We start from the raw sequence: 27,709 nt of genomic DNA, 5'->3' as shown, positions 1-27,709 counted from the left end.
ACGACCCAATGCCAAGTGTCACGTTGGACCGTGAGTCCTGGCTTCGGATCTTCATGGATCAGATGAATCAGTCTACTCGACTGAAGAATGATGGATCAAACTTCACGGACTGGGAGGCGGCATTACGGAATGTCGCCATTGCGATGGGAAGCTCAAATATCTTATTGAGCCCATCCCACCAAACCAGGCCCCACAATTTGAAATAAACGAGATCGACAAGTATAACGATTTCGCCATGGAAGCGGGTGCGGTAAAGAACGTACTTATTTTTGCAATGGAATCCAATTTGCAGAAACGCTTCATAGCCCAAAGTGCAAACAAGATTTTTACTACGCTCACTAAGGAATTCTCGAAAGCACCGAGAATCGTGACCTATGAGCTTACCAGTCGCTTCTTTGAGGCGAAACTCCAGAAGGGCCAACCGGTTAGCCCACACATTCTCAGCATGATTGAGAATGTCGAGAAACTGGAGACGCTTGATTGCAAAATCAGCGAGAACATTGTGATTGACCGCATGCTTCATTCACTCCACGATGGCTTTGCGCTCTTTAGAGCCAATTACTATATGAATGATTTGAAGAAAAGTCCTCACGCACTACACTCCCTTCTCGTACAGACCGAGAAGGACATGAAGTTTAGTGGGAGCCTTAAACAAGATGTTCTCGTTGTAACAAACAAGGGCAAGGGTAAGGGCAAAGTTCAGCCAGGCCTAGCAGTAGGTAAACCGAAGTTTAAGAAGTCGGGATCAGGTAAGAGTGGGCCTGGTGAGGCAAGTAACTCATCAGGCGCGACAAAGAGCAAGACCGAAAACATGGAATGCCATCATTGCCACAAGACTGGGCATTGGAGGCGTACATGTCCTGTTTATCATGAGGACATAAAAGCAGGTCGCGTTAAACCTGTTGGTATGTCTTCTCCTTCTACTTTTATTCATATGATTGAGATTAACCACGCAAGTTACGGAACTTGGGTACTTGATACTGGTTGTGGTTCTCATCTGTGTAATCATGTGCAGGGGCTCCGAAACATCGAACCCCTCGTAAAGGGTGAGGTGGACCTGCGTGTCGGGAATGGAGCACGAGTGGCTGCCGTCTCGAGGGGAACATACGTGATCCAGCTTCCTAGCGGATTTGAGTTATTTTTATATAACTGCTATTATGTACCCAGTCTTTCCAAAAACATTATTTCAGTTTCTGCACTTGACAAACTTGGATTTTCATTTGTAATAGAGAATAATACTTGCATTTTCTCATTACACGATATGATTTATGGCAAGGCAGTCTCCATGAACGGAATTTATGTTTTAGATCAGACCACCGAAATATTACACGTAATGAATAAAAAGTTAAAGGTTGGTGACAAAGATCAAACATATCTATGGCACTGCCGTATGGGACACATTAATGAGAAACGCGAAAAAACAGCTCATAAAAAATGGAGCTATCTCGGCCTTTGATTTTCAATCATTTGGCACGTGTGAATCATGTCTCATCGGTAAGATGACTCGGATTTCCTTCAAAGGTGTTGGAATGCGCGCCGCGACCTATTAGGACTCATACACACGGATGTATGTGGACCTATGTCAATCACCGCACGAGAAGGCTATAGGTATTTCATCACTTTCACGGACGATTTAAGTAGATATGGCTATGTCTACTTAATGAAGCATAAAAGTGAATCCTTTGAGAAATTCAAAGAATACCAGAATAGGGTACAGAACCTATTGGGTAGAAAGATTAAAACACTACGTTCAGATCGTGGTGGCGAGTATCTTTCTCACGAGTTTGATCAACACCTTAAAGACTGTGGGATTGCCCTACAGTTAACTCCACCTGGAACACCTCAATTGAATGGTGTGTCCGAACGGAGAAATCGAACACTACTTGATATGGTTCGATCCATGATGAGTCACACCGTGTTGCCTGACTCATTGTGGGGTTATGCTCTTTGTCACCACTCTAATACTTAACCGAAGTCCGTCTAAAGTCTGTTGACAAGACTCCATATGAACTATGGAAGGGAACGGTCCCTAACTTGTCCTTTATACGGGTTTGGGGCTGCGAGGCTTATGTCAAGTGGAGACACGAGGATAAGCTCGGCCCGCGATCGGTCAAGACATACTTTATAGGTTATCCTAAAGGAACACTTGGTCATTACTTTTATTCGCCAACCGAACAACGTGTTTTTGTTGCGGCTAGTGCGACATTCTTAGAGAAGGAATTTCTTGAGAATGCAAAGAGTGATAGAACCTTCGACCTGTCGGAGATTCCAGAACCAAATACCGAGCAACCATTGGAGGAACCAATTCCTTCAATCCCGGCTGCGGTTAACATTCCTGAGGAACCTAGGAGGTCGGGAAGAGTCTCTATTCCTCCAGACAGATACATTGGTATGGTCGAGGAACATGACATAGATGACGTTCTACTCTTAACGAGTAGTGGACCCGCAACCTATAAAGGTGCCATGACTAGTTCCGACTCAAAGCTATGGCTTGAGGCCATGTAATCCGAGATGGACTCTATGTATGAGAACAACGTGTGGGATCTTGTTGACTTACCTGCTAAGGTTCGTCCCCTTCAATGCAAATGGCTTTACAAGATAAAGCATTCTGTGGAAGGTCAACAAGATATCTACAAAGCACGACTAGTTGCTAAAGGTTTCACCCAAGTGCCAGGTTTGCACTACGATGAGATTTTTGCACCCGTAGTCATGCTGCGTTCCATTCGGATTATCTTAGCGATTGCCGCTTTTCATGACTATGAAATTTGGCAGATGGATGTGAAAACCGCCTTCTTAAACGGCTTTTTGGAGGAAGAGTTGTACATGGTACAACCCGAAGGTTTCATCGATCCAGAACATCCTAAGAAAGTGTGCAAGCTTAAGCGTTCCATTTATGGACTTAAGCAAGCATCTCGGAGTTGGAATCATCGCTTCGACCAAGTGATTAAAGAAAATGGGTTTACTCGATCCGTCGAGGAACCATGTCTTTATATCAAGTCGAGTGGGAGCAAGATTGTCTTCCTAATATTGTATGTCGATGACATACTCCTGATTGGGAATGACATACCTCTCTTAACTTCGGTGAAAGTATGGTTGAAAAACCATTTCCAGATGAAAGATCTGGGAGAGGCACAAAGAATTCTAGGCATCCGTATCTATCGAGATCGATCACGACGGATGTTGTCTCTCGATCGAGTCTTACATAGACAAAGTCCTAGAGAGATTCAGCATGACTAACTCCAAGAAGGGGTTTCTTCCTATGGCTCCAGGGGTGCATTTGAGCAAGTCTCAGTCACCAGAGACACCGGAAGAGAAAGAGCGCATGACACGGATTCCTTATGCCTCGGCTATAGGATCAATCATGTATGCCATGATATGCACACGTCCGGACGTGGCATATGCATTGAGTATGACAAGTCGATTCCAACAAAGCATCCGGGTGAATCACATTGGATGGCTGTCAAGAACATTCTTAAGTACCTACGGAGGACTAAAGATTGGGCATTGACTTATGGAGGCGAACAAAAGCTATGCGCAACCGGTTACGCAGATGCTAGCTTCCAAACGGATCGTGATGACTCGAAATCTCAGTCTGGATTCGTTTTTACTCTTAATGGCGCCTGCGCTGATCAGTGGAAGAGTTCCAAACAAATCACATTAAACAGATTCTACGACCGAGTCCGAGTACTATGCCGCGTCACGAAGCTACAAAGGAAGCGATATGGATGCGTCAATTCTTACATGGGCTATCCGTAGTGCCTAGTTCGAATGACCCGATCACCATCTATTGCGACAATAGTGGTGCCATCTTCCAAGCTAAGGAGCCAAAGTCTAGCAACAAGTCTAGACATGTACAACGGAAAGCTCATCTAATCCGAGATTACGTGGAGCAAAAGGAAGTAGTGATAGAAAAGATTGCTACGAGATGATAACATAGCGAGATCCTCTCACTAAACCATTACGACAAGATAAGCATGAAGGGCGCGTTAATTCCATGGGAATTAAACGTGTTCCTAAGTTGTAGTACTCTTTTATGGATTAGATTCATTCTCTTTTGTACTCTATACGACATCATCGTTTTGATATTTATATATTTTGTTTTTCATGTGGAATTGTACGACAATTTTTGAACACCACAAAGTGAATTGAACAAACATTATATTTTTGGTCCTTAATTGCCCACATGAGCTGATAACTCGGCAATTATTTTGTGACGTTGGTTGATGGTGGGTTCAACGAGCCATAAGTCAACCGGTTGATCGACCAATCGCAGAGGCGAGTTATACGGATATCTCGTAGGACACAATTGTGACATCGACGTGGAGTCCTAAATGTTTTATAACATTCGGTGCCCGGTCGTGGATAGGACCTCCATGGTGATCCTAAGAGTCGATTCTTTTGACTATCGACTGTCTCTTGAGACTAAGGCAGATTTTGGGTGACTTTGGTTTCTTTCTCACGGTCATCCAGTCCAGGGGGCCAAGTAGATTTTTTCGGGTCATTTCATGCTTTGTGCTTAGATCGGAAGGAGTTCGAGTTGAAGGAAATATTCAGCCTTTATCGGGTACTCGATATTTCTCAGGGCCACTCGAGGAGTCAGAATCGAAATGCATGGCCATGCTCGGATACGGATTCGTTTTATCAGTTAAGTTACTCTCTAGTCGGGGAAACCACTCTAGATCCAGATCGATTGTAAAATACGACCTTTGCGGATCCGGATCTGCAAATTGTTTTACATTGAGTGGGAGAAATTTTAAATGAATATGAGAATCGGTTATCGCACATACACTTGTACGGACAAGTGGGAGTTTGTTGGAGGTGGTGTCCTCCAGTTAGTGCGGATAACGTCATTGCACATACACTTGTACGGACAAGTGGGAGCTTGTTGGGGCTGGTGTCCTTTACAGTTAGTGCAAGGACTTATAAATCTCTAAAAGGATCAAAGGGTATACTTTTGTATCATAATCAGTTGGTCCACGTTTATCAATAACGGTTGGCTTGCTAGATAAGTTTGACGTTATTGTCATACAGATGGCGGTGATCAACTGGTCCCTAAAAGTCACACCTATAGGATACGTTTGAGAGATGTGACGGTATGAAAATACTGATCATGTAGATGCAAATTTGACTAACCAAGTTAGTCGAGTTATTTGACTAATAATTAGTCAAAATGTGATGTTGAGATATTTTATTTAATACGGATTAAATAATAACGGCTAAGGCGAATTAAGCAATTAATTCGTAAAATTGAATATAAACGATTTATATTTGATTAACGTATATTGAATAAATTAATTATACAATATTGTCTTTGTCGGACATGTATTAATAATTCAACTAACCCGTATTATTAGTTGATGCTTTAATTACCGATAACCGATGACAATTTATAATTAGAAAACCCGTCGATAATGCGTTTTAGCAATTTGCGAACCGGACCATGAGCTAAAACTAAAAGGAAGTGGAAGCCCACTTCCCGAGTGAGCCCATGGATGGCCGGCCAAGTGAGGACAAAAGAGAGGTTTTTCTCTCTTTTGCAACCTAATTCATTTTGATAAAAATTTTAGGGTTTTGAGAGACTTTTTTTTCTCTCTAAACCTAGATCTCTCATCTAAAGAAAACCTCACAAAATAATCCTCTCAATATTGCAAGGCAATTAGAGGATTCATTCTAGCACAAGGGCATTTCTCGGACGATCTTGGGTGCATCATTTAGGAGGAGATCTACTTTGATCTCTCATTGCCAATTTGCACTAGGACCGAAGGTTATTCCTTGATCTTTATCGTTTCATCGTTGTTTTCGTTTATGACTATAAATCACGTATTAAATTTGCGTTATAATCCTATAATTAAATGGTCTTATACGGATATTACCCCTCAGGAAAACCCCAAGAAGCCGACTCCGAGGATCCTCAACAGGCCAAAAGACCTCCGTCTTGGAGACATTAAGATACAATCCAAAACGAGGGCCATCCACTATAATCAAATCCAAGACCTTCCCCACCTCCAAAGTATCACCCACGATGGTGCCATCATCTAAGTACCACGCTTGCAAAGTGAGGTCAAAAGTGTCCCGGATCTTGCAAACTAATGGATGCAAAACCAAACCGAAAAGCAAAGGACTCAATGGATCACCCTGCTGAACACCCTGACAAGACCACAAGCACTGCTCCCCATAAAAAAGGCGGGCCAGGCTGGAATAACAAAACTCCACCCAACGGGAGAGAGCCGGGCAACGACGGCGGACCTCCTGAAGCATGGTCGAACGATCAACAAGGTTGAACGCATTCTGGAAATCAACCAGCAACATAGAAATCCCCACCTGAGCCCCCCGAGCCTCAATGAGCCAGTTCAAGGCATGCAAGATAGCCTCTCCTCCACCGGACACACCCACCCCGAACTGAAGCCCATCAAAATAAGAAGATAAAGACGGACCAACCATAGAAGCACCAACCTTAGAGACAAGCCGTCTCCAAACCGTACCAACAACAATAGGACGAACCCCACCACCCGGTTTAACGAGTGGAGTGAGAGGGGCGCTGGCAATGTACTCACCCAGAGGAAGAGGACACCGGCCCTCAAGAAAAAGATTAACCACCCTAGTAATAGAAGTGATCAAATCGTCAGAGATAGCCATAACAGCGCCACTCAAACAGTCCATAAGGTGCTGGGCACGAAAACCATCCCTCCCACAAGAAGTACCACGTGGGAAACTCTGAATCATATCCAAAACCACCGCCGAAGAGGAAACCAGAGGATGATGATCCCCAGACAAAGGAGGCAATAAAGGAGGCGGGGAGACATGATGCTTCTCACGCAGGGCCACAAGAGTGGCATCGGAGTAGGGGGCAACCCCAGAGGAAGAAAGCACCCGGACAGCAGCAGTATAGTGGCCATCAGAGATCTTCCGCCGACATTGGCGGAGGTTAAGCTAACTCAGATCCAGATCCTCATCTACAGAAAAAGAAGAAGGACCCTCATCAAAACACTCCTGTAACAACTGCAACCCCCCCCCCAGGTGCCCTCCAAGCAAGGATAACCCTGGCAATAATCTCCTCCTGATGCTGACGCCGAATAGCAGTCCGACACTCATGATTACTCCGAGGAGCGAAAGTCCTAAGCAAACAAAGCGGTAGAACTAGAAAACGAACCCAGCGGGAGATATCCCTAGGGGCATCAAACACCGCATCCAAGGCCCCTTTCAAAGCCCGAGCAAACCCAAGACGGCATTTAGGAGTAATGGATTTCACTGTGCGAAGGCCTAAAGACAATAAACGATCCAGCGAAGATATAGACCACTGAACGAGCTCTACGCTATCATCAGAAGAAATCGAAGTCGAAGGAGCCACAGGTCTAGGAATACCATGAATATGGAAGGTGTAGAGGCCATCAACACACTCCGGATGCATCACAAAATCACCCCGACTATGCCGTTATCTAGCTCTAATAGTACATGTTTTAAAACACACCCCACACAAGCAGAGCTCCATCCGTCTCAAAGAACTCTCGGCATTGGAATAAACAGTCAAACTATCAGTAAGAGTCTGACGCGTAAGGTCCAACGTACCGTCATGACAATATCGGACCTGTAAATGTTTCTGCCAAGCTGCCTCTGTAAGGCCCTTACCAAAACCATCCCGACACCCATGAAGACCCGAAAAAGGACAATGGTACCGCACAAGCTCGGGCATGAAGGAAGAAAACCCCACACCCTACCTGCACAAAAACCGATATAGCCACCAAAACAACCACCCGAACGAAAACCACCACACGGGCAACCGCACAAGCAGCCAGAGGCAAGATCCACTCCCGGACAAGGTGACTGTAATACTCCGTATTTATGAGTCTTTGGGTACTCTATCGAGTAGGCCTTACTCTGTCGAGTAAGGGTAAGTTGCGTTTTAAAATAGTTTCTGACCTGTTGGGTACTCGATCGAGTAACTAGGATACTCGATCGAGTAGGTACTCGATCGAGTACCTTGGGTACTCGATCGAGTAGCGGCATTCTGGGGAGTTTTTCTCGGGTTTTGTTAATTATGCGATTAAGATATATAACCCTTTTCGTCATTATGTTAAACACTTTTGCAAAACCTAATTTACTGTCAAAGAGAGAAAGCAAGTACGTTCATCATCTTAATCGCATTGTTAGCAAATCCCGGAGTTTGGAAGGTCGGTTTTCATCGTTTGTTATACCGTTGAGATCCTTGCGTCAAGGGTAAGATCTATGTACCCTTTTTGTTGTCTTTCCTTTAAGTTGGTTAAACCCTAATCTAGGGATTTGGGGGTTTTGGAGTAGTTTGTGATTTGGTAGCATTTGTATGTTGTATGATAGGAGGAGGTTTAGTAAAAGAAGCTTTTGATATGTTTTGTAGAGAGACCGTGTGATAGTTGTGCTTTCCAGGTAAGATTTCCTACTCAGTATTAGTCCCATAATGGGATGATTGTTGATGTGTTGTGGTTGATTGAATAATATAGTAATTGTATTGTGACGGTTGTTGATTGTGATGGTTTGTCTCTGGTTCTCGAGGCGTGTCCTCGGCTGAGTGAGGTCACTTGCGGGAGTGGCTTCACGCCCTAGTTTCGCCCTTCGTGGAACCCGCCACGAAAGGGGATGTGCACATTAATGGACAGGGTTATCGCTCATTATGAGGAGCGGGGATTTGGTGGGTACGGTGCGGTCCCCCATCGGCAGTGGTCGGGTCCAAAGTGGACGATCGGTGATTGAGATTGTTGGAATTGGTGTGGTTGTGTGTGTGTGACGGTTAAGTTGTCTGTTTATCTTATTGTTGATATATATATTGAGTTGTGTGATTAGTATCGACCCGGTTGTTGTTTTGTAAACTGCGGTGATCCATTCGGGATGGTGAGCAAGAATTGAGCGAGTTTGAGTTGAGTACTAGGATAGCTGGGAGGTGCCACCCCTCGACGATAGAAGTCTTCCATTTGTAGTCTTTTAGTTTATGACATTTCAAGTATTTCAAGTAGATAATTGGTTTTAAGAACTTGTACCCGTATTTTGGGATTTGGTTTCAGTTGTACTTTTCACTAAAGTTATATTAATTAAGTTGTTTCGTTATTGTCTTATGAATATCATGGCTCGGGTAACCGAGATGGTAATATCTTCATACCGAGTGGTCTGGTAAGGCACTTGGAGTATGGGGTGTTACAAATGGTATCGAGCGACGATCCGAAACCCGTAACCAATGAACCTAATGAACATAGGGAGTCAATTAAAATGAACCCGGGGTAAAGGTTGTAGGAGCTAATGCAAAGGCTTGGGAGACGTCCTGAAGTCGCGAACTCGCCCTACAATTTTGAACCGGTCACATGGGGGGTGTATGTCAAGGTCGTATGCGTTGTTTGGTTAGCTTGTGTGTGAATGTGATGAAGTGTGTATAACTGTTGGATGTTTGCAGTAGAAGGTTGAGAATATGAAAGAAAGGTTGATGATATATGTAGAACTGTTGTTGGAATGAGAAACATGATGGATGTTTACGATGTGGCGTTTAAATAACATGATATAATGATTTCGTAGATCGTATGAAAAGATGCGTAGCAATATATGCTTAGTCATGATATAATGTTGGTTTTATAAAGTTTTTAGCATGTTAGCATATGATATAGCATACGGGTAGCGTTTCTGAGTTAGCATGACTCGATCGAGTGGGACTGACTTGATCGGGTGGGTTTTTGACGATTTTGAGTCCAGAATCGTGTTTTTGGGCACTCGATCGAGTACCTCAGGCACTCGATCGAGTAGGGGGTCACTCGATCGAGTAGCCTAGCTACTCGGTCGAGTATGTTAGAGATCAGAAGGTCTGTTTGGAGTCTGAAGTTGGGGCACTCGATCGAGTATGTTGGGCACTCGATCGAGTAGCCTGTTACTCGATCGAGTATATTTGGGAACTCGATCGAGTAGGGTCTGGGCAGCTTGTTTTCGTGTTTTGAGGTTTTGGCGCGTATGTTTATATCCACCCCTTTTTCTGTTATAGTTTCAAGATGCCGCCCAAGAAGAATGCGTTGTATGCGAGAGCTGAGCTTATGATCATAGATGACATCGTTAAGATGTTGGAGCATCAGGATGCTCTTACTGAGGCTTTAAAGACTGTGGGGAAAGATAAGGATAAGGATAAGGAGAAAGAGGTTGATCACTCTAAAATCAGCCTCTATATAGCGAGGTTTAACCCGAAAGAGTACAAGGGAGTTGGGGAGCCGAACCTTCTTGATAGCTGGCTTAGAGAGATAGAGAACATATTAGATTTGGTTCACTGTCCTGATGAGATGAGAGTGGAACAGGCTGCGTTCTATCTGAGGGAGGCAGCTGGTAAGTGGTGGGATACAGTGAAAGTGAGTGCTACCAAGGTTTACCTGCTATACCTTGGGAAGAGTTTCGTAGGGCTATGAGAAAAGAGTTTGTACCGGAGCATGTGAGGAGTCAGTTGAGAGAAGAGTTTGAGAGTTTTAAGATGACCGCCGAGATGTCTCGTGGCCGAGTACTACAGGCGGTTCAATGACAAGTCTAGGTATCTTTGAGGATATGGGTCCGAGTGAGCGAGAATGCGTGCCGAGGTTTGAGAGGGGTTGACCCCTAAGATTATGGATAAGTTACCCGTGGGAGTCCTTGCGATGTTAAGGAAGCTTATGAGAGGGTGGGGGAGAGCCGAGAGGTTGGTAGAGATGGCTCGGGAGAGGTTAGGTGGTGAGAAAAGGAAGTCTGAGAGCGAGGGTGGTGGCCAACCTAGTCACAAGAAAGGCAACCACAATCAGTCTAAAGGGTTTTCTTCCGGGTCGGGGTTGATCTTTGGGACTTCCTTTGGGCGTGGACGTGGAAGTGTTAGTGGTGGTTGGGGAGTGACCTGCTATAGTTGTGGTGGTGTAGGTCACAATAGACATGAGTGCACAAGTGCACCGGAACTTTCCGAGACCGCGCGAGCTATGCGAGCAATAGACCGGCCGGGTCATGGCCAAACCGGGAAGTCAGAGCTACCAGAGTGGAGGCAACCGCAACGGCGGTAATTCTTATAAGAAACCACCAACGAACAACAACAACAATCAGGGGTCGGGTGCTAAGCCGACCACATCACCAAGATCTTGTCCGGGGAGGTGGAGAAGACCGATGGAAAGCTGTTCATGATGGACAAGAAAGCAGCTGAGGAGGATGCACACGTTATCACCAGTACTTTTCTTGTTAATGGTATTCATACCTTTGTTTTGTTTGATTCAGGGGCTTCTCAGTCGTTTGTATCTTCGAGTCATGTTAAACGGTTGGGTTTGAGGGTATATGAGTCTGTAAGTGAGCAAGTTTTTATACCTTCGGGTGAGTCTGTATCATGTGGGAGGTTATATAGGGATGTATCTATGATAGTTGGGCAAGTTGATTTTCCTGTAGACTTGCTAGAGTTTCCTTTTGACGGTTTTGAGATGATAGTTGGGATGGATTGGCTGGGAAAGTATAAAGCTAAGATAGACTATCATCAAAAGAAAGTGTCTTTAAGAGGTCCTAAGGGTGTTAGTGTGTCTTATCGTGGGTTTCTAGTCAAACGCAGAGTTAAGTTGATTGCAGCTGTCACTTTGAAGTCATATCTGAGGAAGGGATGTCCTTTGATATTGTGCCATGTGAGAGATGACCGGATAGAGGGTCCGACAGTTGATCAGATACCAGTGGTGGGAGAGTTTGAGGATGTGTTTCCAGAGGAGATTCCGGGGTTGCCGCCGAGAAGAGAGATAGATTTCAAAGTAGAGTTGAAACCAGGGACGGGGCCAATCTCTAAGGCACCGTACTGTATGGGTCCTAAGGAGATGGAGGAGCTTAGGAAACAGTTGGATGATCTGATAGAGAAGGGATACATTAGACCTAGTGTATCGCCGTGGGGAGCACCAGTTCTTTTCGTGAACAAGAAGGATGGGAGTTTGAGGTTGTGCATAGATTACAGGGAGCTGAACCGAGTGACGGTGAAGAACAAGTATCCTTTGCCAAGGATAGATGACTTGTTTGATCAGTTGAGTGGTGCATCAGTCTTTTCTAAGATTGATTTGAGATCGAGGTACCATCAAGTGAAGATTAGAGAGGTGGACATACCAAAGACATCTTTCACGTCGAGGTATGGCCATTATGAGTATGTGGTGATGCCGTTTGGGTTGTCTAATGCACCGACAGTGTTTATGGATTTGATGAATAGGATCTTTAGACAGTTTTTGGACAAGTTTGTAGTGGTGTTTATCGATGATATCTTGGTCTACTCCAAGACTAAGGAGGAGCATGAGGAGCATCTGAGGGTTGTGTTGCAGACTTTGAGGGAGCATGAGTTGTATGCAAAGCTGTCCAAGTGTGAGTTCTGGTTAGAGAAAGTTGCTTTTCTGGGGCATGTGATCTCTAAAGATGGAGTAGCTGTGGATCCGGCAAAGATTGAAGCAGTGACAAAGTGGGAAGCACCAAAGAATGTTGCTGAGATCAGGAGTTTTCTGGGTTTAGCTGGGTACTACAGACGGTTCGTGAAGGATTTCTCCAAGATAGCTAGACCTATGACAGCGTTCATGAGGAAAGAGAACAGGTTTCGTTGGGATGAGAGTTGTGAGACGGCGTTCCAAACATTAAAGGAGCGTTTGACCATAGCTCCTATCTTAGCATTACCTGAGGGGATTGAGAACTTTGAGGTTTATACAGATGCCTCAAAGAATGGGTTGGGATGCGTGTTGATGCAGAACGGTAAAGTGATTGCCTATGCTTCTAGGCAATTGAAGCCTTATGAGGAGAACTACCCTACTCATGATCTGGAGTTGGGTGCAGTGGTGTTTGCTCTCAAGATATGGAGACATTACCTTTATGGAGCAATCTTTAAGTTATTTTCTGATCACAAGAGTCTCAAGTATATTTTCACTCAAAAGGAGTTGAACATGAGACAGAGGAGGTGGATGGAGCTGATTGGCGATTATGACATGGAAATTATCTGCCATGAAGGGAAGGCCAATGTAGTTGCTGATGCTTTGAGTAGGAAGAGTGTACATTCTCTGTGTACAGCTCTATCTTTGATGAGGCTGAGAGATGAGGTAACGAGGTTTGGGATACATATGATGCAGAAAGGAGATGCCATGGGTGATCTAACAGTGCAGCTGGAGTTTTATGATGACATTCGAGGTAAGCAGGCGTTGAATCCTAAGATAGTGGAGTGGAGAGGTGGAGTAGAGAAAGGGACAGTGTCCCGATTTTCCATTCACACAGATGGTAGTTTGAGGTTTGATGGTAGGTGGTGTGTTCCTAATGATGAGGAGTTGAAAAAGACTATCATGACAGAGGCGCATTGCACACCATATTCAGTTCATCCAGGTGGAGATAAGTTGTACAAGGATTTAAAGAATACGTTTTGGTGGCCTGGGATGAAGAAAGAGACAGCCTAGTTTTTGGCCCGTTGTTTGACATGCCAGAGAGTAAAAGGGCAACAGCGACGACCACAAGGTAAGATTCAGTCTTTAACGGTACCTGAGTGGAAGTGGGAATCCATTTCCATGGATTTTATCGTGGGTTTGCCAAAGAGTCAACAAGGTAACAACATGATTTGGGTAATAGTGGATCGACTGACAAAGTCAGCTCACTTTGTTCCAATGAAAGATACATGGACTAAAGCACAATTGGCTATGGCCTATCGAAAGAACGTGCTTAAGTTACATGGAGTCCCTAAGGACATAGTGTCTGACAGAGATGCGAGATTTATATCAAGGTTTTGGAAAGAGTTGCAGGAATCGTTGGGAACAACTTTGAAGATGAGTACAAAGACATTTCATCCCCGCGACAGAGACGGACAGATCGAGAGAACAATCAAGACTCTTGAGGATATGTTGCGAGCTTGTGTGATGGACTTTGGTGGTAGCTGGGAACAGAGGTTGGACTTGATAGAATTTTCTTATAATAACAGCTATCACACTAGTATTGGTATGGCACCGTTTGAGGCTTTGTATGGGAGGAGATGTAGAAGTTCGATTTGTTGGGACGATAGTGCTGAGGCAGTGGTTTTAGGACCAGAGATGGTGCACGAGATGGTGGAACAGATTAAGATGATCAGGGAACGGATGAGAGCAGCTCAGGATAGGCAAAAGAGTTATGCAGATCTACATCGCCGGGATATAGAGTTTCAGGTTGGGGACAAGGTTCTTTTGAAAGTGTCTCCTATGCGTGGGGTTATGAGATTTGGGAAGAAAGGCAAGCTAAGTCAGAAGTTTATCGGGCCCTATGAGATCTTAGAGCGAGTTGGGGAAGTTGCATATCGTCTGGCTTTACCAGCTGCGCTAGAGAGAGTGCATAATGTGTTTCATGTATCGCAGCTGCGGAAGTATGTGAGTGACCCGTCACATGTGTTAGAGGCAGAGAGCTTAGAGCTAGATGAGTCCTTGTCATATCTTGAGGTGCCTAAGCAGATTCTTGACCGAAAAGTTAGGAAAACTAGGAGTGGTGAGACAGTTTTGCTTAAGATCCTTTGGTCTAACCACGAGACTGAGGAAGCTACATGGGAGCCAGAGGAAGCTATGAAAGAGCGTTACCCTTTTATTTTTGATCAGGTATGTATGGTTACGGGGACGTAACCTTGTTTCTTTTAGGGGGGTAGGAGATGATCGCGAAGAGTTTTTAAGAGTTTTATACCCTTTTTGTATGTTGTGTCGGTATGTTTGTCGGGATGAGTTGGGTTAGTAACATGTTTTATGTTGAGTTTTGTTTTGGTTGTTGAGTCGGAAGTGTTGTGGGAGTACCTTTGTTTAGTTGTGGTTTGAACTTCGGGGACGAAGTTCTTTTTAAGGAGGGAAGACTGTAATACTCCGTATTTATGAGTCTTTGGGTACTCTATCGAGTAGGCCTTACTCTGTCGAGTAAGGGTAAGTTGCGTTTTAAAATAGTTTCTAACCTTTTGGGTACTCGATCGAGTAACTAGGATACTCGATCGAGTAAGGGGGTACTCGATCGAGTACCTTGGGTACTCGATCGAGTAGCCGGTTTACGGGGAGTTTTTCTCGGGTTTTGTTAATTATGCGATTAAGATATATAACCCTTTTCGTCATTATGTTAAACACTTTTGCAAAACCTAATTTACTGTCAAAGAGAGAAAGCAAGTACGTTCATCATCTTAATCGCATTGTTAGCAAATCCCGGAGTTTGGAAGGTCGGTTTTCATCGTTTGTTATACCGTTGAGATCCTTGCGTCAAGGGTAAGATCTATGTACCCTTTTTGTTGTCTTTCCTTTAAGTTGGTTAAACCCTAATCTAGGGATTTGGGGGTTTTGGAGTAGTTTGTGATTTGGTAGCATTTGTATGTTATATGATAGGAGGAGGTTTCGTAAAAGAAGCTTTTTGATACAGCTGTAGAGACCGTGTGATAGTTGTGCTTTCCAGGTAGGATTTCCTACTCAGTATTAGTCCCATAATGGGATGATTGTTGATGTGTTGTGGTGGATTGAATAATATAGTAATTGTATTGTGACGGTTGTTGATTGTGATTGTTTGTCTCTGGTTCTCGAGGTGTGTCCTCGGCTGAGTGAGGTCACTTGTGGGAGTGGCTTCACGCCCTAGTTTCGCCCTTCGTGGAACCCGCCACGGAAGGGGATGTGCACATTAATGGACAGGGTTATCACTCATTATGAGGAGCGGGGATTTGGTGGGTACGGCTGCGGTCCCCCACTGGCAGGGCTGGTCCAGTGGATAGTCGGTGATTGAGATTGTTGGAATTGATGTGGTTGTGTGTGTGACGGTTAAGCTGTCTGTTTATCTTATTGTTGATATATATATTGAGTTGTGTGATTAGTACTGACCCCGGTTGTTGTTTTGTAAACCTGCGGTGATCCATTCGGGGATGGTGAGCAGTAATTGAGCAGGTTTGAGTTGAGTACTGGGATAGCTGGGAGGTGCCACCGTCTGACGATAGAAGTCTTCCGCTGTAGTCTTTTAGTTTATGACATTTCAGTATTTCAGTAGATAATTGGTTTTAAGAACTTGTACCCGTATTTTGGGATTTGGTTTCAGTTGTACTTTTCACTAAAGTTATATTAATTAAGTTGTTTCGTTATTGTCTTTTGAATATCATGCCTCGGGTAACCGAGATGGTAATATCTTCATACCTGAGTGGTCCTGGTAAGGCACTTGGAGTATGGGGGTGTTACAGTGACCACCAACACACCACCCACTCCGGCGATGATCAACAAACACCCCAAGCAACCCAAACCCCACGGCACTATCACCCCGCAACACCCACCACAAACCACAACCACCACAAGGCAGCAGCAGCAGACAGTGGCCGGACAAAGCACCGACAGAGAAAAAGGAGCAGCAATCACGAGAAAAAGGAAAAACGAAACCGTAATGTGAAAAAGACCAAACGCATACAAAACACAGAAACTCACCGGAGTGCAAACATGGGCAGGGCCGTCAGCCACCACAGCTATGACCGGCGACTTGAGGTCTGATGGCCAAAGGGTGGTGGCACCGTGAGTCAACCACCGCAGGCAGGCAGATGGAACACACAGAAAAGACGGCAGCAACCCACGCAGAAAAAAAAAACCCCAGACGCAAAACAACCGCTGAAAACCACCAACAATGGGCTCCCCTGACCGGCGACGTGAGGTCTAATGGCCGGTGAGAAAGGTGGGAGACATTAAACAGCGACAGTACGTCGGAAAAACAGGCAAAAAGAATGCGCTAAAAATAAACCACCGCAGAAACCCTATTGAACCGAGACCGACGAACCCACTACCGACGGTGTAGAAGGGGCCGGCAGGAGGGAAAGACGGTGATGGCAGAGAGAGTCTGACGGTAGCAGAAAACGGCAGCCGTCACACAATACCACATAAAACCGAAACCGCGAAAACCCAAACAAAACACCACAGATGAACCCACGACCGACGGCGTGAAGGGACCGGCGTGAGAAGACGGTGGTGGCAGTGGGTGAAAGACGGCGGCGGCAGGCGTTGTGACGTGATGACAGTAGACGTTGTAGGGCAGTCGCAGTCGCAGTCGCAAATCGCCAAAACGCCTCTCCCTCTCTCTTCTCTCCTATTATTATTATTATTATTATTATTATTATTATTATTATTATTATTATTATTATTATTATTATTATTATTATTATTATTATTATTATTATTATTATTATTATTATTATTATTATTATTATTATTATTATTATTATTATTATTATTATTATTATTATTATTATTATTATTATTATTATTATTATTATTATTATTATTATTATTATTATTATTATTATTATTATTATTATTATTATTATTATTATTATTATTATTATTATTATTATTATTATTATTATTATTATTATTATTATTATTATTATTATTATTATTATTATTATTATTATTATTATTATTATTATTATTATTATTATTATTATTATTATTATTATTATTATTATTATTATTATTATTATTATTATTATTATTATTATTATTATTATTATTATTATTATTATTATTATTATTATTATTATTATTATTATTATTATTATTATTATTATTGTTATTATTATTATTGTTATTGTTATTGTTATTATTGTTATTATTGTTATTATTGTTATTATTGTTATTATTGTTATTATTGTTATTATTGTTATTATTGTTATTATTGTTATTATTGTTATTATTGTTATTATTGTTATTATTGTTATTATTGTTATTGTTATTATTGTTATTATTATTATTATTATTATTATTATTATTATTATTATTATTATTATTATTATTATTATTATTATTATTATTTAACCAGTAACTTTTATTAGAAATTATCACAATTTTTACAAGAAATTAGTGGGTAACCGAGAAACAATCTGGGCCCCCACTCACTTTGCGATAACAAAGCTAAGTCTAGTAAAAATGTAAGCGGCCACGCGAGCCCTTGCATCCTGAGAAACAGAGAATTTCTGGATCCGCTTGAGCAAAGCCACAACATCCGTATCCAGCTCTCCCAGCGAAGAAAAAGAGAAGGGTAGGAAACCATAACCAGGCATCGTCCACAAACCCCGGTACTTGGCACACTTCCGCTGAGCAAAGATCGGCCGACAACCCGACCTAAGACAAAATCGACAACCGATGCCCGAGACAAGGAGATGACCCCGTCAGATTGACACACACATCACGCCCCTTGTCCCTGGTATAAAGATGCAGATCCGCCGGACGAAGAGAGCCACCATGCCCATCAACCAAACAGATATCAACCTCCCTACCAGTAGAGATCCCCGACCTGTAGCAGATGTCCAATAAGGTGTCGCAAACGAGGTTATGCCGATGCTTAACACCCACAGTATCAGCACAAGACACAACATGATCGCCATAGACATCCCCATAAAAAACCCGAGAACAATTAGTACAGGGCCTAAACACCGTGAACGGGACACCCAATCGATAGCTAAGCACACTACGATAGGTCCTCCCATTCATAGTCTACCCCAACCCTGAAATAGGAACCGCACACAACCAATCAGAAGAGTAAGGCCCCTGCTGAGACTTCCACAATACAACCTGATGCGGAGTTAAAGAGAAAACAGAGTCCATAGTAGCGGCAACCTCTGCGAAATATATATCTGCCAATTTCTTCATAAGTTTAGAGGCAGCGATTTCACTAGGATCACGTATAAAATCAGAACCTGTACCCTCATTAAAATTACGCGGGACATAATCAAAAGTAGAGCCAGCAGTAATGATACCAGAAGGACGTAAGAGCTTAGCCTATAACTCTGTAGACTGCAAACGGGACGCCAGGAAAGCATAATGCAACATCCCCAGCCGTATAAACCCCGATCCCACCAAAATGAAAAGGAAAGGTGGCAAGCCTCCACTACCAATCCCCAAAACCAGGCCCAGACGCAATGACAATATCTTCCAAGCTAGAACGAAGTGCCAGATCAAAAGAAAGCTGGGCCGACCCAAAGACACGAGGAGAACAAGTACGCAGGGCAAATTAAAGTTTAGAAATACCAGTACAGGCCCGAAGCAGAAGCAACTCACACTATGGGTCATCAATCCTCGCGACATAATCCATAGCTCGACGGTTTAGTCACTCTCTTTGCTACAAGGTTGCTGCTAAAAACACGACACGTACTGACAGGACCACCCAGAATAGTGACACCATGTAAAGGCCGAGAAATAGAGTGGGGGAAGACACCAGGAAGTCGACTCCTGGGATCCTCCGTAGGCCAAAAGGCCTCGGTTTTACCAACATTAAGATGGAGACCAAAACGAGGACCATCTGCCATAATCAGATCCAAGACCTTCCCCACAACCAAAGTATCCGCAACAATAGTGCCATCATCTAAGTTCCAAGCCTGCAAACTCAGGTTAAATGAGTCCCTGATCTTGCACACCAACGGATGCAACACCAAAGGAAAAAGCAAAGGGCCCAACGGATCGCCCTGCTGAACCCCTCAACAAGACCATAAGCTATGCTCTTCATAAAACAGCCGGGCATGACTAGTGTAACAAAACTCCACCCATCGGGATAGGACCGGACAGTGACATCGAACCTCCTGAAGCGTGGTCTCACGAACAACTAAGTTGAACGCATTCTAGAAGTCGACCATCAACATAGAAAGACCCTCCTCACCACCGCCAGCCTCAACGAACCGATTCAAGGCATGAAGAATAGCCTCTCCTCCACCGGATACCCCGACCCCAAACTGAAGACCAGCAAAATAGCCAGATAAAGATGGACCAACAAAAAAAGCACCGACCTTAGAGACAAGGCGTCTCCAAACAGTGCCAACAGACATAGGACGTATACCACCACCCGGTTTAACAAGTGGCGTGAGCGGAGCACTAGCTATGTACTCACCCAGAGCCTGCGGACACCGACCCTCAAGGAAAAGATTAACCACCCGAGCAATAGAGGCAGTCAAATCGTCATAAATAGCCACAACAGCTCCACTCAAACAATTCACAAGGTGCTGGGCACGAAAACCATCCCGACCACAAGAAGTGCCACGTGGGAAACTCCAAATCATATCCAACACAACAGTCGTAGAGGCAACGAGAGGATGATGATCAATAGGTAAAGGTGGCAAAGAAGGAGATGGGGCGATGGGGTGCTTATCCTTCAGAGCCACAAGGGTGGGGTCAGAGTAAGAGGCAATACCTGATGAAGAAAGCACCCGAACAGCATCAGAATAATGACGATCGCTAATCTTCCTCTGACACCGCCGAAGGTTAAGCTCGCTCAAATCAAGGTCCTTCTCCACATGAAAAGAAGGGGGAACCTCATCCAAAGTCGCCTGTAAAAGCTGCAAACTGCCACTAGGCACACCCCAAGCAAGAATAGCACTGACAATACTCTCCTCCTGGCGCTGACGTCTGACAGCGGTCCTACACTCAAGATTACTCCTCGGGGAAAAGGTCTTAAGTATACAAAGAGGCAATACAAGCAAACGAATCCAGCAGGAGAGGTCACCAGGAGAGCAAGCCACATCATATAATGCCCCTTTTAAAACCCGAGCAAACCAAAGGCGACACTTAGGAGGGATAGATTTCACAGTGCGTAACCCCAAAGAAAGCAAATGATCAAGCAAAGAGATAGTCCAACCAACCGGCTCAACCCCAACATCAGATGAGACTGACGGAGATGAAACAGAAGGCCGGGGAATACCAGAAATAAAAAAGTGGACAAGGCCATCACCAGAATTCGGAGGCTCCACAATAGAATCATCCTCATTAGGCCGATATTTAGTACGAAAGGTATGAGTGGTAAGACCCACCCCGCAAAACCAGACCCCCATCCGCTGCAAAGTAGTCTCGGCATTAGAAAAAACCGTCAAACTATCAAAACGAGTTTGACGCGTAAGTGCCATAGCTTCACCACAACAATGCCGATCCTTAAAGTGCCGTAGTAGGGGGGCTTTAACGAGGCCCTTACCATTACTATCACGACACCAATCAAGACCAACGAAAGGGCAGTGATATCGAACCAAATCAGGTATGATAAAGCAGTGAGAAGAAAGAAACAAAGCAATGCAAAAAAGACCATAAAACCTAAGCTATAGCCTGCTAGACCACGGACAGGAGCACAGAAGAACCAGGCCGAAAAGGAGGGGTAGGGCAGCAGCAAAACCGAGCAACAAGTGGGTGATGAAGGAGCAGCAAGTTCACGTATGGCAAAAATGTGAAGAAGACCAAGCAAGTGCACCTAGCAGCTACAAGAGGCAACACAACCCACCGAAATCGAAAACCGCAACAAAGCACACAACCTCGTCCAAGGACGTCAACAACATACGACAAAAGGAGGAGTAGTGCCGGAACAGTAACAGCAAAAGCCCACACTTCCAAAGCCGAAAACTCGCAAATTCCGAAAACCCGCAACCCACAAACAACCCGCAACCCATGAACTACTAACCAAAAATGGCGACGCCGCAACTGCAGGACGGCCAAAAAGCAACACCAGAAAGGCCACCCTACCGGAACCCTAACAAAAAAACCAACAGAAAAACACAACGAACAAATCAGGCGGCGTGAGCACAACCTTAAACCACGTCGGAGCAGACGGCGGTGACATGGCAAAAGGATGGCGTGCAACGGAGGCTGACGGATGCCGGTTATGTCAGAAGCAACCTAGATCCGCGTTCGTATCACCGTCGCACAAGAAACCCTACGCCAAACCCTAAAAAAAAAATAAACAACAGCAATCTTAACACCACCACGCAACACCCGGCCGACGACGTGAGGTCTGGGTGGCCGGCGTGAGGCAGTGGCAGACGCGAGAACTCTGGCGTGTGGCAGATGGCAACTCCATTCCCTTCTCACGCAAATCGCCCTCTCTCACCTCTCATTATCATTATCATTATCATTATTATTATCATTATCATTATCATTATCATTATCATTATCATTATCATTATTATTATTATTATTAGTATTATTATTATTATTATCATTATCATTATTATTATTATTATTATTATTATTATTATTATTATTTTTTTTTTTTTTTTTTTTTTTTTTTGCAGAAAAGCTTGGATTTATATATCAAAAAATAATCATAATTACAAGACCCAGTCCATTCTTTCCTACAAAGGAAGCCAAGGAAGCCCCCTAAGATGAAAACAAAAAAACTCCTAACAAAAAACCATAAACGTGACAGATTACTAAGAACCAAACAGACGCAACTTTACATGAGAACGAATTTTAAAGCAGAGCATCTCAGGAGTAGTGCAAATCCCCTTAAAGATACGGTCATTCCGTTCCTTCCAAATATAGTAAACCATAGCCATGAACCCAGCTTGCTGCTTCCTAGATAACTTCAATGAGAGAAAAGCCTGAACAACCTCCTGTAACTCAGTAGATCCAACACTAATAGCCAACCAATTTGCAATCCCAGTAAGAACCCTAGATGAATAGCCACAAGAGAAGAAAATATGGTGGAGATCCTCTGTTTGGCATTCACATAGAGAACATCTGTTAACCATCACCATACCCCTAGCAACCAGCTGATCAGTAGTTGGTAAAGTGTGGTGCATCAGCAAGACCCCTATAAAAGAATGTTTTGGGAGACAGCCTTTCCCATGAACAAGAGAAGCCCAGGGGACAGTATCCTGACTCGTTCTCAGAGCATTGTAGTACATAGTGATGCTGTACTTATCCTGAGGAGAGCAAGACTCCAACAACAACAGAGCTTGGTCAGCAGATCCAGTGAAATCCAAAAGCAAATCCTTCATACGAACAACATTATTCCAATACCAAGATTGAGATATAGTAGCAGTGGCAGACCATAAATCCCTCCCTTTAAGAACATAGGTCTGAACCCATCTGGACCAGAGGCACTGAGGTTTGAACAGTAGCTTCCATACCCACTTAGTCGTTTGAGCACAATTCCAACTAAGAACCTCTTTTATCCCCATACCCCCTTCCAGTTTTGGGGCACACAACAGTTGCCATTTCATGAAAATATGCCTCCTATGACCCTCATCAATACCCCAAACAAAATCCTTACACATTTTAGTGATTTTCTTAGCTATGCCCTTAGGCAAAAGGACACTAGCACCCCAAAAGTTGTTCAAACCAAAAATAACCGAGTTAACCAACAGAGTCTTCCCTGCATAACTCAAAGAGCTATTAGCCCAGTGCATAATCTTAGCTTTAATTTTATCAAGAAGAGGCTGGTACATATCCTTTGTGATTCTAGCAGTAAAGAGTGGCAAGCCCAAATACCTGAAAGGGAATTCCCCAGCACTGAAACCAGTAGTAGCCAGTATAAGCTCCTTTATATCAGGAGACACCCCACCAAAATATAGACTAGTTTTGGAGGGATTAGCTTGCAACCCAGACATAAGATCAAATTTATCCAAGCAAGTTGCAACAGCTTTAACAGAGGGAAGATCTCCCCTAATGAAAACCACCAGATCATCAGCAAATATCAAATGTGTCATGTTTAGTTGAACACACTTAGGATGAAAAGAGAAGTTATCATATCTAGGAAGTCGTCTCAAAAGTCTTGATAAAACCTCCATGCAAATGACAAAAAGATAAGGGGATAGGGGGTCCCCTTGCCTTAACCCCCTTTTCCCAGGGAAAAAACCCTCAATCCCACCATTGATTTGAAGAGAATAGTGAGGGGAAGTAACACAGGCCATAAGCCAATCCAGAAACTGAAGAGGATACTTCAGTTGCACCAAACAATCTCCAAGAAACCCCAAAGTGAAAGAGTCAAAGCCTTCCCGATGTCAACTTTGAGGAGACATCTAGGGGTAAGGTATGCTCTACCATATTTAGAGACAAGCTCATGAGCCACCATAGTATTATCAAAAATGTCCCTCACAAGAACAAAAGCCGCTTGCTTGTGCCCAATGACAAGATCCAAAGTTTGCTTCAAACGGTTAGCAAGAATTTTGCTTACAACTTTGTAAAACGTGGTACAACAAAGCTATGGGTCTAAAGTCGTCGATGTGACAGAAGAGGGCGTTTCCTTTTTAGGCACCAACACCAGGAGAGTTGAATTAGCAGCTCTTGGCATCACACCCTTATCAAAAAACTCCCTAACACCTGCCTTGAAATCAGAACCCACCTCAGTCCAGGCATCCGAGAAAGAAACCAGGAAGAGTACCCATCCAGTCCAGGACTCTTATTACGATCAATAGATTTAAGAGCATCCATAATTTCCTTAGTCAACACAAAGTTGGACAAGTGCATCATGACAATCAGAGAAACAATATCCTGTAAAAACAAATCCTCGGGAATAGGCAAGACAAAGTGCTAGTGACCCCAAAGCAACATCTGATAATAAGAGACGAAACTCTGAGCCACCTCCTTAAACCAACAATGTAGCCGCCATTAATATCCAAAATTCTACCAACACTATTAGTAGCCTTCCTAGCAGCAAGATGAGAGTAAAAGTATCTAGTGCAAGCATCATTAGCCTTGAGATCCTGAACCTTAGCCCTTTGATGCAGAGCTTGCAATTCAGCCTTCTTGACCAACAAATAATTGGTAAGAAGCTCTTTCTCTTCAGAGATTAAAGAGCTGTCAGTAGGATTAGTCTGAAGTCTCTCTTGACAGGACAGGAGCTCAGTCTTAGCAACAGAAACCCTAAGAGACAAATTAGAGAAATCAGAGGAGTGAATCCCCCTCAGGAACCCCTTCAGCCTCTTGAGCTTTTGAAACAAAGTAGAAATCTTGCCCCCATAGTAGTGAGAATCCCAACCCTCCCTAACACATTTATGAAAAGAAGGAGATAAAGCCCAACAGTTCAGGTACTTAAAAGAACCCCTCCTGAGATAACCATTGTCCAAAACATTAAGAAGGCAAGGTGAGTGGTCAGAAACACTAGCATTCAAAAAACTAGCAGTAGACTGGAAAGTACTAAACCAGCTTTGAGAGACTAGAATTCTATCCAATTTAGCCCACCTAAGACCATTCCCTTGTTTGTTATTCCAAGTAAAATGACTTCCAGTAGCTGGATGATCCACCAAACCACAGGTATCTAAACATTGACCAAATTCTTGCATATCAGCCAGATGAATATGATCACTACCCAACCTCTCATCCATCTTAAGAACAACATTAAAATCACCCATACAAACCCAAGGCACAAGGACCTGATGAGAGATGTTTTGAAGGTGTTGCCAAAGAAGTTTCCTATCCCCTCTCACATTGAAAGCATAAACAAAAGTCACTTCAAAATGTTTTTGAGAAGCATGGTGAAGTAAGGAGCAATGTATATGCTGAGAAGATTTAGCTATAACAGTGAGAGAAAACACCCTAGGATTCCAAAAAACCCAAATTCTACCATTATAATGCATATCATTGTTATGCACCATTTGAAATATAGAAAAAATTCCACTAACATTCTTAAGGGCACCAGCTTTCACATGAGTCTCAATGATAGCCCCACAATCCACTTTATTCTCCAACAAAAAGCTTAGAGCCTCTTGTTGTTTTAAGGGGTCATTAAGACCCCTAATGTTCCAAGAGGAGAGAATCATGGGGAAGGACAGCCCCATCTGGATCCACATCAATATCCTCAGTATCCTTGGAGACAATAGAAGAGTCAGGGACTATAGTATCTCCCACAGTGCCACTTTCCTGAGATTCAGAAGCAGCATCCTCCTGACCAGAGCCCTCATCATTATCAGAGACCTCTTCCTCCTGGCCAACATCCTCTTCAGTATCAGAGACATCTACCACAGAGGAGACCTCATCAGCTGGCTCAAGAACAGATTCATTTTGAAGAACAGTGAATCTATTAGACAAATTAGTCGCCACAGATTTCTTTGCCTGAGTATTGGAGGGGGCAGGTGTCTTATGAGGAGAGACAACCTTCCTTCCATCACCCTCAGGAACCACAGGCTTAGGCTTGTAAACAGGCTTAGCCCTTGGCTTCCCAGCAGGATTACACCTATCCTTTGTATGACCCACCTTGTTACAAGCAGTACAAAAGTAAGGAAGCCACTCATACTCCACCTTCTGCAGAAGGGTACCACGGTAAGGGGTATTCAATTGAAAAGCCTTAGGTAACTCCTTTGAAAGATCAACATCCACAAGTATCCTAGCAAAAGCCAACTTACTCTTGTTTGTAGTATATTCATCAGCACATATAGGATGTCCAATAGCACTAGCTACTTTACTCAGGCCTGTACTAGACCAGAAACAAGGGTCCAGATTTGGGAAAAGAACCCACACAGGAACATGGGTAACAGTTAGCTCATCCACTACAGTTGGACTCCAAGGCTTGAACACCAAGGGATACCCGTTGACATTCCAAGTATCAGACCTAATTTTCTGCATATCCTCCGCACTAGCAAATCGAAAGTAATACCAACCTTTGGCGAAATATAGTATTTCAGGGGTGGTAATGTGAGTCCAATACTTCGACACTAGGGTTTCAATTTCTGTCAACCCAGTCTGAGTCAAAGGTGAAGAACCTGTCAGGTCGACGCACACATCACGCCCCCTGTCCCAAGAATAAAGCAATAAATCCGCAGGACGAAGAGAGCCACCATGCCCATCAACCAAACCGATATCAACCTCCTTCCCCGCAGTAATACCAGATCTATAGCAGATGTCGAAAAGAGTGTCCCGGACAAGGTTATGCCGATGTTTAACACCCACGCAGTCAAGACAAGAAACAGCGTGGTCCCCAAAAACATCCTCAAAGAAAAAAACCCGAGATCAAGCAGACAGGCCTAGATACCGCGAATAACGGAACACCAGGACGATACCCCAAAGACACTACGGTAAGTCCTCCCGTTCATAGTCCGCTTCCTGACCCCGCAGATTGGAACCGCACGTAACCAATCAGAGGAGTGAGAACCCTGCTGAGACTGCCATAAAGCAAGCTGGCGAGGTGTCAAAGAGAAAACAGACTCTGAGGTAGCAGCAACCGTCGTGAAATAAATGTCTGCCAATTTCTTCATAAGTTTGGAGGCAGCAATCTCACTAGGGAGAAGACCCTGTCAAGTCAACGTACACATCACACCCTCTGTCCCAAGAATAAAGCAACAAATCCGCAGGACGAAGAGAGCCACCATGCTCATCAACCAAACCGATATCAACCTCCTTTCCCGTAATAATACCATATCTATAACAGATGTCGAAAAGAGTGTCCCGGACGAGGTTATGCCGATGTTTAACGCCCACAGTACCAGTACAAGAAACAGCGTGGTCCCCAAAAACATCCTCAGCAAAAACCCGAGAGCAAGCAGGACAGGGCCTAGATACCGAGAATAACGGAACACCCAGACGATACCCAAGCACACTACGGTAAGTCCTCCCGTTCATAGTCTGACCCAATCCCGAGATAGAAACCGCACGTAACCAATCAGAGGAGTGAGAACCCTGCTGATACTGCCATAAAGCAAGCTGGCGTGGTGTCGAAGAGAAAACAGACTCTGAGGCAGTAGCAACCGTCGCGAAATAAATGTCTGCCAATTTCTTCATAAGTTTGGGGGTAGCAATTTCACTAGGGTTACCTAAGATACCAGAGCCTGTAGTCGCAGTAAACACCCACGCGGCATCATCAAAAGTAGGGCCAGCAGCTACAATACCAGAAGGGCCGAGGAGCTTAGCCTGCAAACTAACAGACTGCAAACGGGACGCAATAAAAGCATAAAATAAAACATCTCCCGCCGCATAGACACCAAGACCACCAAGATGAAAAGGGAATGTAGCAAGGCGCCACTACCAATCCCCAAAACCCGGCGCAGACGCGGTGACAATACGTTCCAACCTGGAACGAAGAG

The 27,709-nt window shown here is 43.9% G+C and overlaps 2 protein-coding genes across 2 annotated transcripts; both read right to left on the bottom strand.

The window, feature by feature from the left end:
* Nucleotides 1-22,120: 22,120 nt before the first annotated feature.
* Nucleotides 22,121-23,401, bottom strand: LOC141590353 (uncharacterized). The gene has a single exon (XM_074410950.1). The coding sequence runs from the start codon at nucleotides 23,399-23,401 to the stop codon at nucleotides 22,121-22,123; it is 1,281 nt and encodes a 426-aa protein (XP_074267051.1).
* Nucleotides 23,402-23,634: 233 nt separating this feature from the next.
* On the bottom strand, nucleotides 23,635-25,288 carry LOC141590352 (uncharacterized). The gene is made up of 3 exons (XM_074410949.1): nucleotides 24,290-25,288; nucleotides 24,015-24,185; nucleotides 23,635-23,838 (listed from the first exon to the last, which is right to left on the bottom strand). Exons 1-3 carry the CDS (start codon nucleotides 25,286-25,288, stop codon nucleotides 23,635-23,637), a joined length of 1,374 nt encoding a protein of 457 aa, XP_074267050.1.
* Between the last annotated feature and the right edge of the window lie 2,421 nt (nucleotides 25,289-27,709).

This window comes from Silene latifolia, chromosome 7, assembly GCF_048544455.1.
Source record: "Silene latifolia isolate original U9 population chromosome 7, ASM4854445v1, whole genome shotgun sequence".
Taxonomy (NCBI): domain Eukaryota; kingdom Viridiplantae; phylum Streptophyta; class Magnoliopsida; order Caryophyllales; family Caryophyllaceae; genus Silene; species Silene latifolia.
The sequence above is the reverse complement of the archived record's forward strand: the minus strand, read 5'-3'. Positions and strand labels throughout refer to the sequence as shown.

What these genes read in the sequence shown, in the direction of transcription:
- LOC141590352 (XM_074410949.1), bottom strand. Translation starts at nt 25,288, where the DNA reads ATGGTGCATAACAATGATATGCATTATAATGGTAGAATTTGGGTTTTT. An exon ending in ATATTAATGGCGGCTACATT is followed by an intron (nt 24,186 to 24,289) that starts GTTGGTTTAAGG and finishes TTGTTTTTACAG; the next exon opens with GATATTGTTTCTCTGATTGT. An exon ending in GGGTTCTGATTTCAAGGCAG is followed by an intron (nt 23,839 to 24,014) that starts GTGTTAGGGAGT and finishes AACCGTTTGAAG; the next exon opens with CAAACTTTGGATCTTGTCAT.
- LOC141590353 (XM_074410950.1), bottom strand. Translation starts at nt 23,401, where the DNA reads ATGACACATTTGATATTTGCTGATGATCTGGTGGTTTTCATTAGGGGA.